The sequence below is a fragment of the Scomber scombrus genome, chromosome 2 (assembly GCF_963691925.1).
Source record: "Scomber scombrus chromosome 2, fScoSco1.1, whole genome shotgun sequence".
Lineage (NCBI taxonomy): Eukaryota > Metazoa > Chordata > Actinopteri > Scombriformes > Scombridae > Scomber > Scomber scombrus.
The window spans coordinates 10,227,054-10,254,620 of record NC_084971.1 but is presented as its reverse complement, the minus strand read 5'-3'; the positions used below and the strand labels follow the sequence as shown (position 1 = coordinate 10,254,620).

The 27,567-nt window shown below is 40.5% G+C and overlaps 1 protein-coding gene across 2 annotated transcripts; it reads right to left on the bottom strand.

Moving 5' to 3' along the window:
• Positions 1-399: 399 nt before the first annotated feature.
• Positions 400-27,361, bottom strand: gnav1 (guanine nucleotide binding protein (G protein) alpha v1). 2 transcript variants are annotated; one of them, XM_062431529.1, is made up of 9 exons: positions 26,874-27,361; positions 26,428-26,519; positions 16,910-17,002; positions 16,120-16,280; positions 14,168-14,296; positions 5,332-5,461; positions 5,063-5,134; positions 2,273-2,360; positions 400-1,861 (listed from the first exon to the last, which is right to left on the bottom strand). In XM_062431529.1, the coding sequence occupies exons 1-9, from the start codon at positions 27,001-27,003 to the stop codon at positions 1,671-1,673; spliced, it is 1,086 nt and encodes a 361-aa protein (XP_062287513.1). In that variant the 5' UTR covers positions 27,004-27,361; the 3' UTR covers positions 400-1,670. The 2 variants fall into 2 exon arrangements, with proteins under 2 accessions (XP_062287513.1, XP_062287522.1); XM_062431538.1 differs by lacking the exon at positions 2,273-2,360.
• Positions 27,362-27,567: the final 206 nt, after the last annotated feature.

The window sequence follows — 27,567 nt, the reverse complement described above, 5'->3', positions numbered from 1 at the left end:
TCCTATTTAAAAACACAATCATTGTTCAGTTTTTTGCTTTGGTTGCGTAGACAGGAGTATAAAGGGAAAAAAAACAAGAAAAAAAAATAAGTGTGAAAGATGTTAGTTGAAACCATTTTCTTTCCAGAAGACTTCCCATCTGCATTGTTTAACCTGTTACATGTACCCGCTTTGCCAACATATATTAAATGTCCAGAAAGTTTCTTGTAAAGTACTTTTATTTATTTTATCTATTAAAATGAACAAACACTGGTAGCCTGTGGTGTGGTGTAAATTTGTCTTTAAATATTCAACTAGTGGGGGGGTGGAAACTTAAAAATGTGTGATCCTGGACTCCCTTCATATTTACATTACCTTGAAAACTGAAACATGGAGTCAAAATTCGGTTGGCAGCCTCTCACTTTTATTTTGTATGGTAGCTTCAGTACAATACAGTATAAAAAACAATAAAGTAACAGAACATGATCTATAAGTTGAACAGCAGTTGTATCAAATATCAAGAATTGTACTGAAAGTGGGGAAAAAACTGAAGAAAAAAAAAACACATTAAGAGATTAATGTAGGAGTATGAAGTGTAAACGGCTTCATGATAAGGCACTTGGGGGTGTTTTTCTCTTTTCAGTCACTTTCAGTAACCGTATCAGTCATTACCACATCGTGTTTATTACTGGAGTCAGACAGCTGCTGGTGTGATAGCACAGCAAGTCGCTCAGGCGAGCCTTCAGAGCAGTCAGACCCCAGCAGAGTTAATGCCACACAAATCACATACATGAGGCATCATCCTGGTTGAGAAATCAGGGTTTATGAGCGTGTGTGTCAGATATTTAAAAATAATCATCATACGTGAAATAAAGGAAATTAAACACAAGATGGAGGCTTCAGGGATGTTATTTGTAAGTTTCTTTATATACATATTTCCCATTTCTAATAAGTTATTGCAGGTTTCCAGCGTCATCAATGACTGGTGAGCATCATGGTAACAAGCAAAGGCGCATTCAAAATGAATGGAGTGTGGATGACGAGTAAACACAAACTAGGGTGCTTTTACAGTGATCACCGGCTCATTAGGAGGGTGTGACGCACAGGATGTGTACAGCGGAGACACTGTGATGGATGAGTGGAAAACATGCAATGGTATGCATGAGTGAACCCTGCACAGAAGACCTAACGGACAAACAGTAAATCCTCACCCCCTCTGTGTCCTTCCCACACAGGCAAATAAATGGCACGATTGTATTTCAAGCTTTCATAAAAGAAGCATCACTGTTCATAGTCTGATTTGGGTTTTAAGGTACAGTACAAAAATATAAATGCCCATCATCCTCAATACAAGAATTTCAAACTTTAGGACTCAACCCCAGAGGCAAAAAATAGTTGAGAGGTTTTCTCCTTCAATGTTTTTTTTTCCAAAGCTACATGAAATCAAGTGTTGCAGTTTTATAGACAAAAAGCATCACAGAAGATGAAATGCAACAGTGGAGAAGAGCATCTGAATGCCAAGGCTGCACCTTATATGAGAGAAAAGAGACAAAGAGTTTGGATGAGATGATCTTAATGTTCTGTTCGATGCCTTTTTGGCTATTTAGTCTTTTTTTTAAAAAAGTGTCTGTTGTGTCACATCCAAAGGTCGACAGGCACCGACTGTCCAGCAAGGTCTCAGTCTGCGGCGGCTACAGGAGCGACACTGCCTCCAGGTTCTCTTTGATTATCGTGTCCATAACGACCTGGAAGACTACCTGGACGTTGGAGGTGTCGGTTGCTGTGGTGAAATGATGGTAGATGAGTTTGCTGGGCGTGGTGTTGAGCGAGACGAAGGTGGCGGCGATGAAACGGGCGGCCGAATCCACGTCACAGTCCGCACCTGTAAGAGAGGCTTCACAGTGAAACATCTGGCTCCACCTTCAACGCACACACGGGAAACTGAGAAATGAGTCCTGGGTGTGTATCAGACTAGTCATCACAACTGAGGTCAGTGTGAAATGGACGCTTGCTCTGCTGGTTGACCCCAATCCTGAGTTTTAACATTTATATTGACATTTGCATGAGAGCAGAGAGGACACATCCCCTGTTGAGCCCACTGTGATGTGGGGAGCAAAATGCTGAGCAGAGCGGATACAAAAACCCTGAAAAATAACACAACTGATAAAGTGTCTGCAGGAGAACTTAACAGTCCAGCAGTGTGTTTTTTTTATAAATTAAGGTTGTGTCTGAAATTATACTCCAAACTCGTGGATCTATATTTTGCGAGGCGAACATGGTCTAGCAGTCCTACCTTTAAACTGTGGCAGGTATAACCTCAGGTGTCGCCCAGAGTGTAGAATCTTGTCTTGAAAGAGGTCTATCTTGTTCATGAATAAAATCTGCAATATAGACATAAAACAATCTGCTGAGAATTCCAGAAGGTCATCACAAGTCACAATCTCCTTCTCCAGTGGGAAAAAAAAGGAAAATCAATGCAAAAGATCATGAGAAAAAAAAAGAAAATGTTGATTTGATGACTTCTATCTGTAGCGCTCCAATAATTCACCAAACAATGAAACCAATAAATCACTTTTTTAAATTATCGTCACATTTATTGCCGCTTTTTAGATATTTCTACACAATGCAAAAATCAATAGTTGTGTTGACACGAGCATGAGGAGATGATGGTGGATCAATTACCTCGCTCCACACATCAGTGTGCAATCAATCACTCTTGTGATCTCCAGTGCAGGCGCTCAACAACCTCAGTTACTTCTTTAATAAATCTCTGTATTCCTGCTGTTTTTTGTTGCCGCCTCTAAACTCAACTTCTGCATGACCACCGCCACATTACACAGGTACTTTGGGCGGCTTTGTAGTCGACCAATTAAAACTACGACCAAGTTCTCTCTTCCGGCCCGTTTTTGATCGCGAAAACAAAACAAAAATATGCACACACAAGAAAGGATCCGATAATAACGAGGGAAGGATGAGGTAGAGCAGCTATTGAATGAGGAGGATACAGAGCAACACCTAGGTGTGTAATTATCACTGACCAGCCACAGTGAAGAGTTAATTGAGGTGGAGGTTACAAATTTCCCTCCCACGTAAAAAAAAAGGTATCATTAAACACTTTTGTTTAATGAGCCTGTTAGCCGCCCTATCGTGTAGGCTCGCACATAAACCAGTCAAAGACATTTAATTGCCCATTTGGCTCTGATGAAGCCTGAAATAAATGTCTTTATAGTTAAAAAAGGGAACATTTCACTAGAAGAGATGCTTTGGTGCAACACTGCAACACTTTCTTTTTAAGATCTTTGAGATTTTCTAAAGACAAAAATCTGTAATGGTTACATTTTGTTTGTCTGGGGTGTTCATTTTGATGGCCTAACACCACACAGGAAGCTATGATTGTTTTATTGTTTTTTTAATATTCTCAACTAAACAAAGTTAGAGCATTTTGTTTTGATTTATAAAATGTCAAATGTGCCTTAATTTGTTCAGGGATCCCAGTTTAATCAGAAATGTTACAGTATTCCCAGTGAAAGGTTATTGAAACATTGCAGAAAACGCTCTCGAGTGAACAGCAGTTGACACTCCTGTCAACATGCAGCGGCTTATAATAAAGGTGAGCTTTAAATGTGCGTTTAGTGGAATAAATTGAACAAGCTCGTTACACGGTTGTTTTAATGTGATCATTAACCGGAAACGGGAATGGAAAAACATAGAGAGGGGGAAATGTCACCTCGCCAAAGCTCATCCTAATTACAACTTACTGTTTAATTACGAGTGACAGACGACACAGAGACAAGGGGCACGAGGCCAAGCTCTGGTTGTGTGTGTGTGTGTGTGCGTGCACGTGTGTGGAAACAGCATTTATCAAGTTATTCTTGTTTCACGGGGTCATAGAGAACAAATGTGGAGCTACAAAGAGATTTTGATCGTGTTTCCTCCATTTGCTCTGTCCACCAGCTGCTGAGTGAACATGACTGAATGTCCTTCAGTGTTCAGTAACAACAGCAATGGTTCACAAATTATTTAACTGGTCTCCTGTGAGTAACTTTTTAAATCAGGAATAATTCATTTCAATTAAAGTAGATCTTTTCCATTTAAATGAATTAATTCATCTCTAAGACCTTTTTTTCTCTCACATGAATTATGTTGCATCCCCCAAAATGATTTAGTGACTCTCTAAGCAGTGGCTCCCAACATGGATCATAACTAAAAGGGACTGCAAGAAAAATCTGAGGTCAGTTAAAATGATAGGAAAGGTGAATCAGTGGAAAAATTGGTTTGTTTTTTTCTTTTTTAAGAATAAGTGTTTGTAATAAAAAATGATCTGGTTCCAGACCTCTAAATTGCCACTCTGATTTCTGATTTTATTCAGCAATTCAAGCATGCTGCTGTTGTCCTGTTTGGAAGCTATTTCTGCTGATTGGAGCAACAGTCGATCAGTCAGAGCTTTGTAGGCGAGATTTAAATTTGTAATATTTCTGCTTAGCTACATCCAAGGAAAATTATGACAGTGTCAGTTGTAGAAGTTGTTGTAAATTGTCATACTGTACAGAAAAAAAACATCTCTTAAAGTCTTTAATCTCTGAAATGTATTCTAATGTTAAAAAACTCCTCCTGCCTGGTAACTGCTACCACAGCTTACATGTCAACGGATGATGATGTTGGCAAGATTGGATATTTCACTCGCTCATTAAGTGAATGAATGACACAAAATTAAAATTTAGTCTGATTATCAGGTTAAAAAAGGAACCCATGGCAAGTACATATATCTTTGTTTAAGGAGCCAAAAGGGTTGAACCTCAAATAAAAACTCCTGCAGTATAGTATAGAAGGTACATTTAAAAAGGAGAAAAATTAATTATTTTCGATTAAGATATGGACTCTCATCGTTTTGGTTGAGTTTGACAGAAGTTTGTACTTTACCAACATATTTCTGATTCCTCCATTAACAGTATACGTCATGAAACGGCATATCTATGAATATATGATCTCTTCCTTTGATGGTGCTCTGTGGACTTTAGTGCCTTCTCAGTTTTATACTGACAGTTATTGTGACTTTGTAACGGTAGAATAATTCATTTCTCACCATGGATGTGCTGCGGAAGAAGACGTTGTTGCAGATGGAGGAGAACAGCTTCAAGCTCTCCTGCAGACGATTCTGCAGAGAGAAGACATTAACACCATTGAACAGCTACAGAGGTGCAGAGGAGCACAGAGGGCAGACTCTGTCATTTTTTAAAACATGGTCTACGAGGGTCATACAAGCCATACACTGATTGGGTGAGACTTTAATGAGAAGTCTCTTGTTATTAGGAGTGGAAAGGATGAATACTGTGAGGGTGTGATTGAGTGTACCATAGCGGGGTCTTCCACTAAGGTCATGTCGTAACCACTGAGCGACACCACGAAAAGCACTGCCCTGACGTCCTCGAAACATCCAATCCACTTCCTCCGCTCAGTGCGCTGGCCTCCAACGTCGTACATCCTACACACAGGGGGAGGAAGATGAAGTGCAGAGGAAAGGAGAGGAAAATGAACAAAAATATAAATAATGAAAACATTTATTATCAGCTCTCCATCCATGTATAAACTTAATAGCAACATTTGTTACTTAAAGCTGGGCAACTGGGGGCAGTAGAACAAGTCGTAAACATAGCATTGACTACATAAAGGTAAAATCAAACTTTATTGAGGGAAATTCAGCCTTACAGCAGCACTAAAGAAAGAAAGCCAAGAGGTAGATAGGACCATGATACACACACACACACACACACACACACACACACACACACACACACACACACACACACACACACACACACACACACACACACACACACACACACACACAATATACATAAGAAGAAGAACAAGGAGTCCTGCAACAGATGGTCTGGGCCCCCACAGACCCCTGATCTCAACATCACAGAGTCAGTCTGGGAACTTCTCAAACAAAAAAGATCAAAGTTACAACAGTTACAAGATCAAAGTTCAGTAGAGACTATTACCCTGCACACTTATTGCACATATACTTATTAAGTGGTTAAATTATCTTAAATCAGTCTCTTAAACTGCTATATCCTCCATTATGTTCACCAGCCAGTTACTCATTTTGTCTGTCTGCTGTTTTGAGCGGAGCAGGTACAGTGAGTGGGTTTTTTTTTTTTTTTGGGGGGGGGGGGAACGACTCCCTGCTGCTGCTGCTACAAACCACAGTGACAGTAATCCAAAGTTGTAGAAAACAACAGTGGGCTGAAAGATGCTGTTTTGAGGCATCTGATAAAAGGTTTGTACAACAGGAGGTTCATGTAATCAGGTTCAGTTGTGTTACTGCTTTTTGTGAGAGGTGCGAAAATATTTCTTTAGTGTGTTTGTGCCATGTGCCAGTGCCTATTTATGCTCCTGTTTGGTTTTGGTTTATTTTAAGTGTGAATATGAGCCATACTTTACCATCACTGGTTAGCTGTACTCAACTTTATAATGAATCTCACTTCCATTATATTGGAAGAAGGCCTTTTAGGTGTAGCAAATAGCCACTGTATTAAAAACAAACTTAATTTAAATGTTATTCCTTCACAGCCCCGGTCCACCCACACAGGTATCATTTCAATGATTAGAGCTCTTTACGACTGTGTTTTAATGTACAGACTGCAACTTCAATCTCCTATTTGCTTTGTTACACAATTTACACCTTTATTATTCTTAACCTTACAATACCTCACAAAGTTTCCAGCACAACCTCAACCTGTGAAGAGGTCAAATAAGGACAAAACACCTGTTGGGTTCTCTAACAGGTTCATCAGTCCATGAACTCAACTAAGAATAAAAAGGAGAAGACTCCATCTGCCTTTTTCCCAATGTTTTGACATGTTAAAGCATTAAAAAAAACCCAGTTGTAATTAATAACAATCACGATGGCTGCATACCATTTAGGTGTGCCAGATTCAGACTTGTTTATGTTGGCTCATTGGCATGGGTTACTTGGACCAGTCCAATTGTTGTAACCCAGTGGGAGGCAAACAAATAAAAAACAACTAGGGAGAAGAAAATCAAAGGCAAGTTACAACAGAAGCTGCACATGTGTAGATGAATAAGAGAGATTCACGCTGAAATACTGGACCCAGGTGCTTCTGATTTATCAGGCCAACTCACTTCAATCAGGCACCTTCAAGAGAGTAAACAGACAACACACACAGCGACTCTCACACCACAGAGAAGCTACTGTTCAGTCATGTCTTGAATCAAATCATTTTTGACCATATGCTCTTTTCTGAGTTTCAGCTCTCATAGAGAAGCAACAACAGCAGAAATGAAGCCACATTGTATGCTGTAGTAAATACAACTAAACCAATCTCCATGCCGAGGCAATACAGCTGTTTATTTATCATCCCGACAGTAAAGATGCAACTTTTCTGCTGGTAATTGGATTATGATAAAGGACATGTCAGTTATAATGAGATTTCTCTCTCTCTCTCTCTCACACACACACACACACACGTATATATAATATATAATTACCAGCCACTTCATCAGGTACACCTGTGCAATGTAATAAAATCTAATAAAACAGCTCTGCCATAAATTCTACTTTTACCAAGCTTATGCACTTTTTAGTTTTTGTTGTGATAATTGTACTTTATGTTTATCATTGAGGTTGTATTGGGTGGTGGTGGCGTACTGGTGTGCATTATATTGAATGGTGTTCCTAATATTTTGTCTACTCCATTTACATACATATTATATATATTTGTGTGTGTGTGACGTGTGACAAATGACATCTCATCATGACTGACATGTCCTTTAGCAGGATCCAATTTCCAGCAGAAAAGTAAGGCTGTGCTTTCAGTGTGTTCATGACCTTCCATACTAATGGTGTAGCCTACTGTAAGTCTAATCAATGAAAGATTGGTATTGGTTTTGGATAAGGTCAGATACATCTATGGTCAGATATTCCTCAAGTATGATATTTACACACAAAAAGAGGAGCGAGTCACACACGTCTTTGCAGAGTGGATCCCCGCCTCTCCTTTTCAATTTTCCCCAAGACAATCACAACATTTTCCCCGAGACAATCACAACACGGCAGCACGAAGAGCGTAAAGGTCAACCTTCTCCAAAAGGACCAGAGAGAAAAACAAAACAGGAATAAGAGATACACAGAGAGACACAGATCAGTTCGTCCCACTTCAACCATTTTCAGAGCCAGATGTGCCATCTTCCGTCTTCCATCTGAGCATCCATGGAGTTAATGCAGCTCTTTATTGAGAGGGGAAATGAACACGTGGAAACACAGACGCACTGAGAGGGAAACAAACAGCGAAGACGGAACAACGTAAAGATGAGATAAGATTCCTGATGGAAATTTTCCGTGGAAATTGAAGCCCGGCACCTGACATGTGAAGTGAAGCTGATACTTCATTACACACTAGCACATGTGCACCCTAATAACACATACTTTGACAAATAAGTGTGTAGGTGCACACACACACACACACACATACACAGACACACTGACTGCAGAGAGTCAGCTTTTGGTCACATATTCAGTTCAGTCCTGCGTCCAGAAACATGTTTGCAACCATGTCTGAGCCGGAAAACTGATCCACAACAATAAATACAGTGAATCAACAGCACAGGCTACTTTCATCTCAGACAAAGGAAGGCAGAAGTGCGCCTGGAGTCACATGACTTGGACTTAAGTCAAACTCAAGTGACAAATATGATGATTTCAGACTCCATAAAACTCACTAAATGGCTTGCACTTCAGCTTTGAATTTAACACCAGTGACTGTTGTTCTTACATATACAGATCCTCACTATCTAAAGTGGAAGAGTCAGCAGCAACACTTTGTTTTATTTAGCATTTGTCTTATAAAAGACAAAAATAAAACATTTTATTTAATGTGTCACTATAACACATAAGTCAGCTGTGTGCATATTTAAACCATCTTCCTTTAACTATCCTCTTCTGGCATTTACGAAGGCTTTTACAGATGTGCTTCACTGTGCCAGAAAAGGCTAGGAAGTGGACCTTGAGTTAAGATTTTCTTAACTGACTTGTTGCTCAGGTGTGATTGGAGCACTGAGAGGAAAGAGGAGAGATTTAATAGTGTTTAGTTCTAGTTACATACAGTAAGTGTTTCTGTTGAGTTTACACATTTACAGTCGTGAAGTAAGTTTTGAAAATGAATAAAGGACTCTTCATTAGGCATTAATCATCTGAATTTATCTTGTACATACTGTTAGTATGGGGTTGAGGCAGATGGCCGCCCACTTGGAGCCTGGTTCTGGGAGGTTTTTTCCCGTTAAAAGGTAGTTTTTCCTTGCTACTGTCGCCAAGTGCTTGCTAATGTGGGAATGTTGGGTCTCTATAAACTAAAGAGTACGGTCTAGACCTGCTCTATGTGTAAAGTGCTTTAAGATCACTTTTGTTGTGATTTGGCACTATATAAATAAAGTTTAATTGATTGGTTGATTGAGTATTAATTGCTGTTAACATTTTGAATTGGCATTCAATTGGTTTGGTTTCTGGCAAACGCATTATGATGCAAAACCAAAAATTTGGCATGTAGGACTTGACTTTGATTGTCAAAATCTGCAAAACAATAATTAGTGCTCTGCCAAACTGATGAAAAGCTGAGGCTAATGCAGGTCTTTTTTGTTTTGTGCTTTGTGTTTAAAGAGAGATCGGATCTGTCTTCTATGTATTAACTGCCTATTTTAATATACTTCAAATCAAAACTGACAAAACTAACTGAACAGAGAGCCAACATGCTCCACACCTCGACCTTGTCTATATAAAGCAACACTTTTCTTTACATTTCACACCTCTTCATTATCTTCTCCTCCTCTCTGCCCTCCACACCTGCTGTTCTTGCCCCGTAATGTTCACCCTCATCTGCAGAGTTGTAATTGTAATTATCAGAGCAGTTGATGTTAATGACGCAGGGGGAAAAAATATCCAGATCCTTATTATACTGAGGGGTCAAAGGACAAAGTGGATGTCTGTATGCAAACTAGTCTGTGTCTGGGTGTAAAAGTAGTGAGACTTCGATCTTTCACGCACACACATGCACACGCAAACACCTGAAACATGACGGTTAAATGAAAGGCTGTCATCTGTTGCACTGTTGAAGTGTTAGATAACGAGACCTAAATAGCTGTTTATGTATCGATTATTCTGGGTGAGAGTGTCTGTGTGGTAAAAAATGCTTTGTTCATATAATTGAAAAATGGGAGAAAATCGATACCACTCTCATGTCCGAGAACAGCTAGTCTGCCTCTGCCCAAAGTTCAAATTACCTCTAAAGCTCTCTAATTAACACGTATCTCATTTATACACAAAAAGAAGTCTAAAAATGACAAGTTGTGGTTTTGGGGGTTGTTACTTTTAATTAAGGCTAATCTACTTGACTCACGTCTCTAGCTCCAGATGAACTATACAGACATGAGAGTGATATCAATGTTCTTATCAAATAATAATATTTAATCAATATATAATCAAATATAAAAACATTTTCTCAAGAAAAGTCCCAAAAGTTCACACCTGCAATGTCTAAATTAGGCTATGCAGTGCGAGTAAGTTGAGTTTGCTTTCTGTGCAGCAGGATCGAGGCAGTCAAAACTCAAGACTGATATCACACCATCGTACTGTGTGGGATCATTTTCTTTGCCAGTAGAAGATGTTTAAGGTGAATTATTCAAATCTTGAACATTTGGTCACATTTATTATTCAGAATCTCTCTGAAACACTGAAGGAAGTGAAGTTTGATGTGAAACTTTTGGAGAGTTGTTAATATTTTACTCTGTGTTTACTTCTACATGACAGACCCCTCACAGTACTTTTGGGTTAGGATTTGATTAGGAATAGGGCGTCTTGTGATGTGAGTGCCGGGAATGCAATTAATCAGTATGATTGATCGAGCAGAGGCTGGAGAAAAGATGATTAACTCATCCCTGTCCGGTGTCTCTTTTGTGCTTTCTGACATGCTGATGGCTTTAGCACTACAGCCGACTGACACTAGATTTTTTAAGCCAATAGCGACAGATATTTGAGTGTTTTAAAATCTGATAATAATCAGCTGACATTCAGTTTAATGTAAATATCACAAATATTTTAGGAGGGAATTTAAATTTAGTAATTAAAGAATCATATGTAATAAGTAGGACATATTGTCAGTGCTCTCTGGTGGACAAACTATGTAATGACAACACTGTTTCATTGTAGTTTCCTATAACTTATCCCCTAATAACAAATATCGGACAACATATGATATAGATAAAACATCATAAAACACCCTAAAAACAATTTTTCCTACAAAATGAATGTGTCATTGTATGTACTTCTACAATCTGTAATTCTAATAACTTCCAGGAAGTTTCCTTGAAAACAATGATGTCATTTGGTGCAAATCATGGAAAATACAGGAATGGTTCAACAGTAGATGTACAGTATTTTTCTTACACAGGCCTACATTCTGTTTTAAGATTATATTTATTGCAGTTTTCCTTTGACGTGACAGAAGACAGTCTGAAGAGACGGGGGGAACAAGGGGAGAAGGAGGGTGACGATGACCTGCATCAAAGCTCTCCAGCCTGAATCGAACTGGGAATGCTGGGGATACATGGTGTGCATCATAGAGCACTTAAAGCTTGAAATGTATAGATTCAGCAGAGCGAACACACCCTGCAACATTACCGAAAGATCGATAATGTGCATCTAATTTTAAATCCGTCACAGTCCTAAAACGTCACAGTGAGACATAAGACAAGTCTTAAATAATAAAAAGAGGAGTGCAGGGCGCAGATGTTGGCACAGATGAGAAAACCTTCTGCATAATCCTACTAGAGAGAGACAGTCATTGAAGTGAGGGAGACAGTTTGACAGCGTGTTAGCTACAAGTGCAGCCTCAATATTCACCAAATTAAACTCTATTTCCATATTTTCTCTGCAGTCTCTGCTGCTTTCTAAAACATCTGCTGAATGAGCTGATATAATTCTGGTATTGAAAAAATTTAGTGGCTCAGTAAAACTACAGACTGTGTGTGTCTGAAAAGGAAAAACCCCCGCTGCATGCATACTGTCTTTATTTTCTCCATCCTTCTGACAAACACACTCCACGAAAACACAAACCTACTTCTCCAAATCCCTTTAATATCCTTTTTGTTGAGAAGTTTGAAATAATTAAAATCAACTTATGCAAAGCTCCTCATTAATCCCAAGGGCTCGATCTCTCCAAGTAACACGCACACACACACACACACACACACACACACACACACACACACACACACACACACACACACACACACACACACACACACACACACACACACACACACACACACACACACACACACACACTGTGTGTTGTGTGTCAGTTAACTAAACCCAATTATTCATCTCCTCAAGAACTGAGACAGATAAGAGACGGGGGAGGCTGGGCTCCGTCCTGCAGCACCACCTGGGACTCTGCTCTCGCTCCTCAGATCCGACACCGTTGCCATCATCCCAGCGTTTCACAGAAAAGAAAACACGCACAAAAAAACTTTAAAAAAGCACACAAACAACAACTGTCTTCTGAGGGACACAACTGTGACGCAAACAGTGAGGCTGCGAGGAAAACATTTATCAGCGCACGATAATCATTTAGTTATGATCAAAGTGTTTCTTTGCTGGTGAAGATTTTCCTCATGTGAGATATTAAATACTCGAGTCATATGTGGTGCATGACGTTTAACACAAAAACACACACAAGTCAGCAGCATCTGGAGACGTAGAGGAAGCATTTAGATGTGACAGAAATGCCCCAGGCATCTGCTGACAACCTGGCGCTCTTTACAATGTTTATATGCTAAACAGAGATCTTATGAAAAGCTGTGTGGGTTTTATTATTATAATTCCATGTGAGGTGCAATGTGAATGATGAAGGACAGGTTGATATTGTGTTTGGGTAAGTAAAGGAGGTGCTCCTAAGGTAGACATTACTAAAAAAGTAATCCGATTTTCTTGATGTTATATATACACTGTAGACACACACACACACACACATACACACACACACACACACACACACACACACACACACACACACACACACACACACACACACACACACACACACACACAGGTGTATATTATTGAATGTAACCTGTTAACCCTTTCACAGGCCATTACCTTTCCAATAAAACCAAATTGTGGAAAATCACTCGCAATACTTCATGCTGCGGTCACGAGCCAACACCCTCACCTGACCTCTTGATTCTCTAATTCTACAGACCACAAATATTCAGTGTTCACTAGAAACTCAATAAGAAATTACTGCTCAAGAGTCTTAATCATGTCATCATGTTGTAGACCTTCAGAAATACCACCCTCGGTCAAACAGACGGCGAGCAGAGGAGAGAGACGGAGACATCGATGCAACCTGGTCACCATGTTTTAAGAGTCCTGGCCGCACACGCTGCAAGCCTTTTTTTTTGGCAGGGGGCTTCAGACCCACTGGCCAAAGGCTGACACCCAGAAACATCTCAAACACAGCAAAATAATAAGACATTTTGATTTAGGAAAATCCTGCATCGTTTGCATTTTCCAGATTCAGTTTTATTTTTTAACCATTTCAAATTATTTAACTGCAGAGTGTCAACTTTCTAAATGTATTTGAACATCATTATCCTTTGACGTTAGTTTGAAAGCTCTGTTCTGCATCACTGAGGCTGATGAGAAATCAAGTTCATTAATATCTATCACTCTGTCATGACCATCAATGGCTTCAGGAAATGAGTTTAGCCATTGGAGGATGATAAAGTAGTTGGTAATATGTGAGACCGGCTCATTGATCAGAGATGAATATTGTCATATGACATCAGCCCCATGAGCTCGGATACCTTCCCTCTGCTCCTCCGCTGATAAGACTGACGCTTGTGTGGGTGTGTGTGTGTGCGTGTGTGGTCAGTAGATGAACTGAAAGGTGCCATATTGACGTATTGAAAGAAGCCTCCCATCTCGCATCTCAGACCTATCACATGGCTGTAAATGGAGATAAGACTGTCACAGCTGACAAAGTGAAGTAACCTGGGAGAAATCTGCATCAAGTGCAGACCTGACGGTAGCAGCTCTGCGTCAGCCAGCGTTCATAAGCACTCTTATTCTGCAGCAGTTCGTCTCAATGAAAGCGAAAAGGGGTCTAACCTGAAAATGAGGTGGTTGACTTTGAACTGGGTCTCTATCACGCCTGTTGTCCTCAGTCGTACTCGTAGAACATCTGTCTCTGTGGGCACGTAGTCTGGAGACGTGATGCGGCTCATGTTCTCGAAGAAACTACGAAACAAGAATGAGGACGAGGAGGACACAGGCACAGACAGAAAGAGAGGAAGACGGGTGCAAAAAGGCCAGAAGTTGAAAGAGAGAGGAGAAATGGGTGGAACAAGAAAAAGAGAGGGAGAGAAATTTAACAACCTGCAGACAAACTTGAGATCAAAAGAGAAAATTAGGTATCAGTTGCAGTTTTGTAGCCTCGTACTGTGAGCGAGAGTATGTGTGTGTGTGTGTGTGTGTGTGTGTGTGTGTGTGTGTGTGTCATGACCGTGTCAACTGCCAGGTGGCGGGCAGGGTGTGCAGTGATAAGGCTGGAGCCCCAGGGGGCACAGCGGCACATCACGATGAATATTCACACCATGGTTTACCACAATAACACACTGAGGCTAAGCTTTCAAACACAGATTAGCTAATAACAGAGCTAGTGTAATCAACTGTATCATGCGTGTGCACACACTTGGTGAGATGTGATCTTTTTCCAAACACACACACACACACACACACACACACACACACACACACACACACACACACACACACACACACACACACACACACACACACACACACACACACACACACACACACACACACACACTCACAGTGACGTCTCCACCTGGCTGTACTGAGTGTGACATTCTCAACTAGTCATCCTGAATCAGTTTCTTGGACAGTATCACACATCCTGCTGCTTAAAAAAAACGTACTGCCTGCCGGACGCTGCACAGGGCAGACAAGATGCGAGTGTGTGTTTGTGTACTTCTGTCTTTGTGAGGACCAATCTGAGTTTCAGACTTGAAAGAGCAGTCACTGTTAGCAAGTGATTTTTTTTGCCATTTGTTAGTTCTTCAAACTACAATTTAAAGCTGCATTAATTGATTTATGGTTCTTTGTGTTGACATAATTATATATAATTATATATACTGGGGCAAAAGTTTAGGGATCATAAAGGTGATTAGCATTCATCTTCTGATCATAATGGATATCTGTACCAAATTTTGATGAAAACCATCCGACTATTATGGAGAAATTTCATTCTAGGTCCAAAGAGTTATCCGTCTGACCTCTTTTTAGCGATGTTGGTATGTTCCCAAGTTCAGTTGTTTTAACCAATAAGAATATTGGCCAAATTACAAAATTGACACATTTTTACAAAAGTTCCCTTTAAGGTTATGGTAAGAGTCTAGAGACCACTTTATGTCAATAAAGGTCCTCACAAGTAAAGAGGTACAAAAGTGTGTGTGTGTGTGTTTGTCTCCCTGAGGAGAGCAGACTGTGATGGTGATGTATTGTGGTTCTCAGTGGGAACCAGCGGGCCTGTCGGTGTAGATAACCCCAGAGCCGAGGCCTCTCGCAGGGGTAGAGGATGAGAACAGACAGCCTCCCGTTGGGTCCCAGCTCTGTCTTATTTCTGCATCACACATGCCATCCCCGCACACTCGTCTGTGCTTTCATTGTTGTGTTTTCACATGTTTACTTTTTTTCAATATTCACAGTTTTAAACTCTTTCTGTAATCACATTTTTTCCACCTGAGTTTGAGTTCCTCATTTTAAAGTAATTTCTTTGATCCTACGTGCACACATCCAAAACTAAAAAACACATTTAGGTATTTTAAGGATGTTACATTAGTGCATATAATCACTGTGCGGAGGTACAAGTTACTGCAGTTTACTCAGGTCTGGCTCCCTCCTCTTTTTCTTTCCACTCGGCGACCGTGATTCCCAGTGACAGCGAGCTTATGGCTAAGCATCAGCTGTTAAATCCAGCTAATTAGACCCCTGCATCTCCTCAGCCCAGCATGAGTGTGTGCTGGAAGTGTACTCACTACAGCGCTGAGTCATTGAGCTCATACTCGAATCCCCGGGCCGCCGCGGCCCTCACCCCCTGGTCGGCCCACAGATAGGACAAGGCATGGCTCAGAAAAGGAAACAGCACCTGTTCCTCATCAAAACATCGCCCGCAAGACAGGACAGAATGGGCGTGAACCTGCAAGAAGAGACAGAGACAGAAATATGGATGGATGATCAGGAAGCAGCAGAGGCCAGATGGAAAAAAGGATGTGAGTCTCAGCAACGGGAAAGTTTGAGTCTGTGTAGACATGGTAATAAGTATGGGTGTATAAATGACTGGATATGTATGCACATACACACCCTGTTGACATTTAATAGAGGAAATACTTTGGTCATCATCCCCCAGCAGGATGTGGGTGGACAGTGTATGAGCTCTGATAACTTAACAATAAAGTTCAAATCAAATTGAACCTCACAGTCAAACCACCCACCTATCGTCTAACGCTCTGCTCTCTCATGCAAACAGACTTTTGCTGTGTGTGTGTGTGTGTGTGTGTTTGTGTGTCTGTGTGTGTGCTTGTGAAGATGCAGCAGCTGTGGCTGCAGTGGGGAGATGCCTCTCTCTAGTGGTGATCTGGGTGCAAGGCAGGGAAACCAGCAATGTAAAACTCAGGCTTACACTGAGGAGGAGCAGGATGAGAAAAGTAGGGAAGACAGAAAAAGATTTTGAGAAACGTCTCACTGGCAGACCAGTAAGAAGAAAATAAATCAACCTGTGAGACAGACAGTAAGACCAGCAGATGTAGACAAACACAGACAGACTACCTTGTTCCTGCTGTTAGCCAGGTTGATGCGGAGGACGCCCATACCATGGAGGACAAACTTCATGGAGGTCAAGAGGTTATCCAATACTGCAGGCTGTCAGAAATCAAAGTTTGGAGGTTGAGTACACGGGTAGCCATGGCAACAGTTAAAACTAGGAGAGAGCACACAATAGAGTGCAGGTCTCTGCCAGGTGTGTCTAGGTGTATGTATAGTTAAGATTTCTTTAAGATGTTTATAGTAGTGTAATGGCATTTTAACTCAGTGTCCTGGGTTCACCTAACTGTATACATTTAATAAGGCAACAATAAACAGGACAATAAGTCCAAACTTCTCAATTTATTTTTATTTATTTAGAATAATTTGTTGTAACACACCACACAAAGTAAAACCCATTCCCTGCCTCCCTCACAGTCAAGATGACAGCGAAGTAAACAACAATGGGGGTATTGTATCATACCTAACTTTAGTGAATTGTAGCATATCAGGTATGGAATTAATCTGCATGCTCTGGTACAAGATGAGACTAAAGTTTTCTGTTAATGTCAGTTTTTAAGCCACAACAAAGGCCAAAATCTGGCCTACAATGGACTTGACAGACCTACCAGCTGGTTAGGGGGGGGTGAGGAGTCAGCAGTCAATGGCGGTATAAAACATGTTATAAAATATGTTTTTCAATTGTGAATCACTGACAGTCATAAATGTGCACAAAACATATTAAGCTGATGGGTCATGTAGTAGTATGCAAAATTAGCTGTGAACAGATACACATAGACACACACACAACAAAGCACACAATCACCACCAGGCGTAAGCAGTCTGGTCAAAGAAAAAGTATTAACTTGATTCACTGACGCCCTCAAACTTTGCAATAGTGTTGGATATCATCTGTGTCTGCTAAGGGATAACTAAATCTTATGACAAGAGTTCCTAACTTTTTAGACTTTTTTTGAATAAGTTGATATTTAGGAAAACACACATATTCCCTTTCTTGATGAGGGTTAGATGAGAAGAGTCATGACATTCTCATGTCCTTAGGGTAAAAAAGAAGCTACAGTCAGGAGATGAGTGGCTTCACTCAGCATAAAGACTGGAAACGGGAAAACAGGTAGACTGGCTTAGTCAGAGGTAAAACTTTTTTTTTTTAAATCCACTTATAATCAACTATAAATTGTTTTTATTAAGATGGTATCTTATTTGTTTAATCCGTACAAAAATGAAAGTGTAAAAATGACATATAGGGATTTTCTGGGGGCTTATGTTCAGGATTATTTATGACAGAGTTTATTAAGCTAAGACCTCCTGAATTCAATGATTCAATGAGTTTTGCTGAGATGAAAGGAAACCAGTAGGTGTCTGGAAGATGCAATACGCACATTCATCAGTCTAAAAACCTGTGGAATATGATCTTTAAAGCAGCAATAACTTATGTTTTTGGCCACTTGGGGGCAGCAGAACAACCTGCAAACATTGACATATGGTCACCATATGATACACAATATAAAACAGCATAAATATAAACAGTAGCCTAGACATGGAGAAACATATGAATTCATTTGGATCCATGTGTCAGGTCACAAGTCCTCTGTTTTGATCTCCAACAACTCCTGAGAAAAATATCTGCTCATTTGCTGCTGAATGCTCCACTGTATTCACCAGCGAGCTGCTAACTGTATGTCAGTCATTTGGTGCTGGTCAGGTAGCGTACAGTGAGTTTAGCAGAACAATTTCTCTCAAAAGAGACACTAAACTAGAAATGCTTTAAAATCAAAACAATATGCTAAAAGATGCTGAAATGCTCCTAGTGCACTGATGAACTGCAGAGTGATCATTTTCTCTGGATTTGTCTCAGCAAGCGATACATTTAAATTCACAAATAGTAATCTGATCCATTGTTAATGTGAAAATATTGATTAGTGCAGCTATAAGATGCCTGAAGTGCATCCATACCAACAGGATTTAAGCCTTTATTGTTTTTTTTGTTATGTGGATGATAATACAGGGTGAATTAAAAAACAAAAAAGAGAAACAGACAAAGAGAAAACTGATGATTGCACTTTGGGAACTCTGATAAAAACACTCCTTGCTCCTTTAATTGTGCATGTGGGGCAAAGCATGTGTGTGTCTGCAGCTATCATACCCCACGCACCATCAAGCCTTTCACGAGAGTTCAGGGTGAAAGTGTAGCGTAACTCTCATAAATTGAACTCATAACTCTGTTTTAGTGCTCAGAAAGGGAACAGAGTGACTCCTACAAAACAGTTGGGGAAATGTCTCTGTGTGTGTTTCAGTGTCCAGATTGAGTTGTGTTGCTCTCCCAGTGAAATGTGTGAGGTGAGATAAGTCTGTAAGGTGACAGGGCTTTATCTTCTGAGGAAAGCTGCGCTGAGGGCTGCTGACACAACGGCATTATGGACAAATTAGTCTGTTTTAGGAGCATCTCAGCTGCCAGCGCTGCATTGATTTGTGTCAGAAATAAGCTGCTTTGTGCGTCAGTCTCCCTCTGCGTCACCTTCAGTGTCACCCTCATCTCCTCAGATACACAATTTCATGTTACACCAAATACACATTTTTCCAGTTTCTTCTAGTCTTAAGAACAATAAACAATGGATTCTTTAAGGTGCAATTTCTATGTTTTATGACCATGAATATAACTAAAAATCAAATCAGGCAACGGGTGATATTGGGGTGATGGTAAAGTCTCAAGGTTTGAGAAGTCCTAAACTTTTTCTAAAAAGGCTGCAGGGAGTGTCTGTGTCAGGAACAAATCCTGTAGTGCTCTTGAGCAAGACAATGAATCTATAACAGCTCTGGTTAGGTTTTTTAGTGAACAACAGAGGAGATCTTAGATGCTCTCAGGTATGTATGAGTATAAGTGACACTGCTAAAAAATCTACATCTTTTAACACATTAGGATTAAATTTCTTCTACTGAAAACTTGACTGGTTTCAAACCTGCTCTGCTAATAATGTGCATTTTCTTCTTCTTCAACTTAATAGTATTACGTTTGTAGAAGAAAAGCATTAAATCGTCCCATTTGGAAAGATAAACTAACAAACTTTTCACAGCTAGCCTGGCTCCGTAGAAGAAGGTGAATATGGGTATTCCCCAAAATGTCTAACTTATTCCTTTAAACCTCTGGGATACACACTGTGTGTTTTGGTGTGTTAACAATGGTTGTAACAGTAATTTTGTTTGTTTACAAGAAAACACCACACGGATACTTTTAACTAAAGCTAGTTTTGAAGAACCTGGTGAGATTCAACCACACAGTCAGTGTGGTCACATTTGATTCTCAGTGGGTGCTATGAGGAACTTTTTCATATCACATGTAAAGCAAAAGATGCACTTTGAGTTCTGTCAGGAAGCCGTTTATACAAACTATTGTGGTCCCACTCACCAAGATTAAAGGCCCAACACACTAATCAAGCCCAGTTTGTACAACCCACACAGTTCTGAGAGGGCGTCTAATCAGGCAACGTAAGTGAAAACACCTGTGTGATTGGACTCTGGAAGTGTAGGGGCCTCGAGGATAAATGCAGGTCCACAGCACACATTGAATCAGGCTTCATCACACTGATGATATACCTCTTCTTACATTACAAATGCATGTTGAAGGGACATTGGAGCTTTTACTAACTATAGCATTTCATGGGAGATGTTTTTTTGTCTTTATTTGACAGTCAAAAGTGCAGAGAGACAGGAAATAGGGATAGAGAGAGGGTTATGACAAAAGTCAGTGGCCTGAATTCAACCGCAGACTTTGCTGTTATGTGGAATGTGTCTTAACCAAGAGGCTATGAGGTTAATTTCTTTGCTCAAATGTAATATATCAACCTATCATGAGACCTTGAGATAAAGCCTTATCTTCTGTTACCAGGATCAATCTCAGAGTTCAGTCTTGGCAAGTCATATGTTGACTCACTGACTAAACTCAGCCTGGCAAAATACTTAAACCTTAATGGTGGGTACCCCTGAAGGCAATGAATATTTCACTGTCCACCCTTAAATCAGTTCACAGTATGCACTGACTGAGATCAAAGTCATTTGTACAAAACGAATTTACAACAAATCCCAGCTAAAAAAAGTTATATATTGACATTTTTTACAATGACAATGTATGAAATGACGTAATGTGAGAGGCGTTGCTCACGCAGTGATAAACCTGCAGAGAAAAATCATCAGCATCAGCAGCTGCTCTCGGCTTTCTCAGTGTTAAGCTGTCAGGCTGAAAACTTAAATGTCTCTGTGTTCTTATAACATTTGGCAGCATGGCAGGCAGCTGTTTCCAGGAAAAAAAACCTTTAAAAACCAACTGTAAGATACCTGCTCAGCACCAAACAGCACAGTTCGCGGCTAGCTGGTGAACACAGTGGAGCATTTAGAAGCTGAAGAAGCAGAAATTTCCCTCAGGAGTTGAGACCATTCAACATAATCTGAGGATGTGTCAATGTTGTGTTTGTTTCCGTGGCCCCAAAGTAACCAGAAAAATCAGTTTATGCAGGCTTAAAGAGATAATTAAAGGAAGAAATTCTTCTTCTTCTTCATTCTTTCTCTTACAAATGAAAAGATGAATTCATAAGCAACACAAAACACACCAGCTAAATTTAATACACTCTGGTTTGAGTGCTACAGCCTTACTTGGTCTGGCAGAACCAGTAGCTAATGTTACTTTATGTCAGCAAAGTTAAGATAGATACTTCTCCACTTCTTTTACTGTTATATTAAGTTTCAGCTTTTGTTTTTTACAAACTCAGCAGATTTGCATCTTTATAAGCATCATAAAGGCAGCACTATTTGGATTTATTACATTTAATTTTATTACAGGAGGTGTGCTGCTAATGTGTCCACCCTCGTGGACTCGGACCAAACTGAACAACTGCCTCTTTCATGTCAGTGATCCAGTTGTGTCTGCCTTCAGTTATTTCATTCTTCGTCCTTCCTTCCCTCCCTTCACCTTTGTCCCCCTTATCAATTGTTTCCCAGTTCCTCCCGCTCTGAGTCAAGGCTTACTTTAGTGTTGTGTTGACAGGGAACGGACGAGGCAAAGCGGAGGCCACAGCTAAACCTCTATGACAGCAGATCCTTTGTGAGAATGTGTCGAGAGAGCTACTTTGTAGCCGTTTCTTTAGATGACAAACAGTGCCAGAAAGTGTAAAACTGAAACCAAAAATACTTTAAACTGAATGGTTACATGAGCATATTATTTATAACCTTTGGTTGAACAACACAAGCAATATCAGTATGTTACTTTTGCCTCTGAGAAATTGTTATGAACTTTTACAATATTTTCTAACGACAAAGTAGAAGATTTCATGAAATATTCAGCAGAATAAGTGATAAAGAAAATACTTATTTGCAGCCCTTCATGTCTAGACAGACATGCACACGCACACACACACGCACACACACACGCACACACGCACACACACACACACACACACACACACACACACACACACACACACAGAGAGAGCCTGGGGCCACAGGTGTGCCATTGTATGGTAATCCGAATCTAACATCAGCTATTCGTCACCTCTCTGGATAAGTAGAGGTAAGAAGACACCCTGTTTTCACCTGTGTGTGTGTGCATATGTATAAGTCTGTGTGTCTCTGTGTGCATGTGTGAGTTTACATTGAAGGGGCAAAATCCAAAGCCAATCTCACACCTCTCTAGCTATTGTTTCCTCCTGGCTGTTATTACTCATACCAGCATCACAATCAAAGTTTAAACTATTTTGGTACACTATGCTTCAGCAGAGACAGTACAACCGTCATTACAATAATGTTATTTCTAAATCTATCCAGATACACTCAACTATTGTTCTTGTTTCAGCTCCCTGAACATAGAAAAGTGTTTTAGCATTTGCTACAAAAACACAACAAAGAATGCAGCTGAACTCACGGTGGTTGATATTTACTGATATTTACTCAATAACCATACAGCTCTGCTAACAATATATAACTAAATATGTGTGTGTGTTTGTGTATTTTAAGCTCTACTGATTTCGCAAACCAAAACCTTGCAGCCATTTGGAAAGAAAACTCCCAATGCTCTCAAACACCTGAATCAACAAAGAGATTCCAGGCTGAAAAATACTAATTCAGTTCAGAAATGTTAACCAATGCTACGCCAACATGTGAGCACACACAAAAAGCATCACTTTTGTTGACATGGGTTTGTGTGCATTGGAAGAGAATGAAGGTAAAACCCTCAGTCCATCAACCTATCTGCAGTAAAAACAACACCACAGCCTCAGGCTGCAAATAAAGAAGGGATGAGACAAAGAGGAGCCCCCTTCCTACCTTTTCCTGCACTCACTCCCCCCTGGCAGGCTCTCCTGTCATGGTCCTAATGAAGCCCAAACCTGGCTGGCAGGGCCACAAAGAGCCAGACAGAGACAGAGAGACAGGGGGTTTTCAGTTTGAGGGAGCAGGGATAACCTGTCCAGTTCAAGACAGGGTCGAGCTGGTGGACACACAAACACTTGTTCAAGAAGTCAGGTAAGACGTAAGAGACAGAAACTATGTGAAACTATATGCAGTAATTGCACTCAGGACTGATAAAGAACGATGAGCTCATGTGTGTGTGTGCACAGGGTAGGGTGTGTCTGTGTTTGCTGTGGGTCAGGGAAGGGCAGGTTCGTGGGTTAGTGTCATTTTTCCACTTGAAAATATGGGCGTCACCTGGGAACCAAGGAAAACCCAACTGACAGCAAAGACAACAAAGGACATTTTAGTCCTGGAATCAAACATATGTGCATGCTCACACATGTAAAATATTTCCGTACTGATCACATAAATGTTTCAATGCTATATAAAATGAAAAACCGGAAAACCGGAAAAAAAGGTTCTGCTCCTGACAGACATTCAAGTGTTTTATATATTTGATTATATTATTCTTCTATAGATTATTATACTTAAGTGTCACAGGAAACTTGGTGGTGCTCCATGGTGCTCTCTTAACTTGACAAATATAAGCAAGTTTTTCAATGAATCCCTTTTTTTCATTAAACAAAAGAAAGCAAAGTGAAAGGAGAAATATGTAACACTGACAAGTGTTTTAATGGGTACTGCAGTCCAAATTTAATTATTGAAGAGAGTCGACTTGACTTGAAGCTCTCGCAGGATTTTAGGTGGGGTGGAATCTATCTCAGTTGATCCAGTTTGTTTCATTTCCTCCATGACTGCAGCACACTGTGTCTGTGTGCCATAGTTTCATCCCTGGCAACCTAGGGCGTCGAAATGGGCGCCAACCTGATCTCACAGAAATATGTGAAATGACCACCACCTGTTAACACCGAATTATGTTGTGGTGGCACGTAATGTGTTGAAATTCCATGCCAGCACCACAATCAGTTTGACTGGGCAGTGGGTCGAATCACACAGGCCAAAAACTTTAAAGGACAACATGGTGGCTCTAGTATTATAGTTTGAGATGCCAGTATTTCAACTTAGCATGTTTACTCAATCTCTTTACTTAATCACATATCATGGTCATTTTATGAGTTAGTACAGTAAATATATTACATATTAGTTCTTTAGGGCTGGCAAATTTCTATATTTCTCTGACTGTCATTTAATCTCAATCACGAATGAATTGGTCTTACTTATTAAGTTTTGTGTGTGTATCCAAAGCCTAATATATCGTATTCCTCTGTGCCATAGAGCTTTGTTGTTGTTCAAAAACTATTAAAAACACATCAGTGAGTCACATGGCTGCACTGGGTGACATTTTCCTTCATTATGAAGGCAATGGTTGGCGTAGTTTGTTTGGAGATGGCTCCAAAGATGAATAACAGCGATAACATTTTTCCCTCCCAGGAGAGAAGTTCTTCGTTAGGCCGATGCCACCTTCCATGCAAACTAAACATACTTAAGTTCTTTGAGAAGTGTACAATGTAGCGCAACGTCAAACGTCGTAGAAGAAACTTCTCTCCTGAGACTGAAAACATGATCGCTGTCATTCATCTTTGGAGCCATTTCTAAACAAGAATGGAGAGAAAGAGCCATATGACATTTTGATACCCAAACCCATTAGTAAGAAGTATGAGGTCATGGTTTGTGAAAAAATCACCATCCTCTACCTTTAAACGTTGTCTGAACAGCCGGAAAGAATGATACCTCTGCACAGAGCTACAGATAAGGTGGCTGTTACTGACACAAAAGACAACAGGAGGAGAAAGCCGAGCAGAGAGGGAGTTGAGGCGTCTTTAATATCTAGGAATGCACTGAAACGTCCCAGCTGCCTGCGCAAAAAACTGGGATCTTCATATGTCATATCAGTGTCTGGATTCATATCCTACCCGATGAGCAACTTCCAAAGCTTTGACAGTCTTTTGCATATTTCCACAACATCAATATTGAATATTTGGATATGTTTTGGATATAGGTGGATGCACAAACCCTCTATCCAAATGTACTTCTTTTCTAAATATGGTTTAAGTATGTTTTGGTTGAGTCTAGTTATTTTATTTTATTACTTTAAGATGTTAAAAAACTACTTTACCAACTAAATAGAGGCTAATTTGTATTTAAGTGGGTTTAAACTCCTTCATCTCCTTCATCTATGTCAGACATTTCCAGTGACAGAGCAGCTCTCTGGAGCATGATGAACACAGAGAAAGGCTTTTTTTGTCATCACGTACTCATTTTGTATTTGCATAACAGAGAAGAGGAGGAAGAGGAGGCAGAGAGAGAGAGACAGGGGAAGAGATACAAAACAGTAAAGGGGAAATTAGAGGGGGGAAAAAAAGGAGAGCAAATATACGGTAAGGTTAAAGGAGGGGGGATGTGGATGAAGATAAGCCTTCAGTGAAAACAAGCCGATGGGGTGAGTGCGATTTGTGTGTGTGTTGAACCGTTTCCATTCTCCCCACCCCATCCCAACCCCTAGAACAACGGAGGAATTTGGCTTTCAGGCGCTCTCTCACACACACAAACACACACACACACACACACACACACACACACACACACACACACACACACACACACACACACACACACACACACACACACACACACACACACACACAGTGAGAGAGAGAGAGAGAGAGAAGGAAGAGCAGATACGAGCCAAACCACTGCATACCAACTTGGATATGACCCTGGGTATCGTTAGAAATCTCAGTCCCCCACAGGAACTAAGCATCTCCTCGTTTTTCATCTGATCTCCTGTTCATCTCCATCACTGCCTCTCCAGCTTTTATCTCTGCTAAACTTTCATTTCAATCCTTTATGACGCATCGCTGTACCTGCGGGATAGCCTAACCTCTAAACTTCCTCCACTGGGATCTTACCTGAAATTAAGATGTGATAATTATCCAAACCAAAATAAGTGGCACATTGGTCTATTTAAAGCTATTCTTATTACTTTTTTTTTGTTATGCAGCAGCTGTATTATACTGGAAACCCATGTCCACTCTATGCTAATGGACTGTTATCTGATAAAAGTACAGTCAGGGTGAACCAGGCTGTTAGTCGGATTAGATGTGTGTGTGTGTGAGTGTGTTTCCAACCTTGAAGCTGGTGAGCTCTTGCTTGGTGAATCCATGGCTGTGGATAATCTTCATCTGTTTGACCAAAGTGCTTTTGCCGCTCTCTGCTGCACCTGAGATAGTAACATAATTGTAACATAATGGGTAAACTGCGTCTTATTTTTTTAATGCATTGGAGATATATAAAAAAAAAAGCATCTGTGATAAGTTTTAATCATTGAATCTGCAATGGTTAAAGTCCCTAATGAGGATTTGTGGGTTTGTCTCAACCTAAACTAACAGCCTGGGGATCTTTATGAGTTTCCAAAAGCTCCCAGCCACACTGGAATATATCCAGTTACAGACACAGGTGGTAGTAGATTAATACCACTCCACATACTACATAGTACACATACACACTGCAGATGATCTGGGACAACTTCCTCTCAGGTGCGTTTAAGGTGAGTTCATATGAAGATCAGTCTCACCTAGTAGGAGTATTTTAACCACATTCATGTCCCGTTTGGCGTACTCGTACAGGTCTCTGTCTATCTTGACACTGTGTATCCTCGCCTTCTTCTCCTCTTCTGTAACTTCGTTACCGAGGCACAGTCCCATCCTGAGCTTTCATCTCCTCCCTGACCCGGACACACAGGAAAACAAAAGTAGGGAAATCCAGACTGGGATCAACCCAAGCTCGTTTCTACGAGCAGCATGCCCCGAGTCCTCCTACTGCTCCTAAAACCGCAGGGTGTAGAAGAGAAGAGTTAGTGGGGGAGAAAAAAAAAAGTTCAGGCCATCTCCGAAACATCCTTCAAAAGTCGCAGCTTGTGGGTTAAACCGTGCGCGTCCGGACAAAAGTGATTTTACGCATCGCTCCAAGTGTTTTATTTCCCGTGTCAGGCGCAGATTTTAATGGGACTGCCCACCGCCGTGAAAACACCAAAGTATTATATCACTGTGCGCCACAGCGGTTCAAAATCTTCCCTGCCGCCTTGGCAAAGACCCCAGATAGTCCTCACTGCCTCCTCCCACCTCAGGCTGCTGGCCAGATGGAAAAGTTTTTGGACTTCCCTGGGAAGTGACGTGCCGGGAATAAAACCTGCTGATTGCGCAATTCCGTATATTTTACCTGTGCATTCTTAAAGACAGCCAAACATAATAATAATCTACATGGTGAGG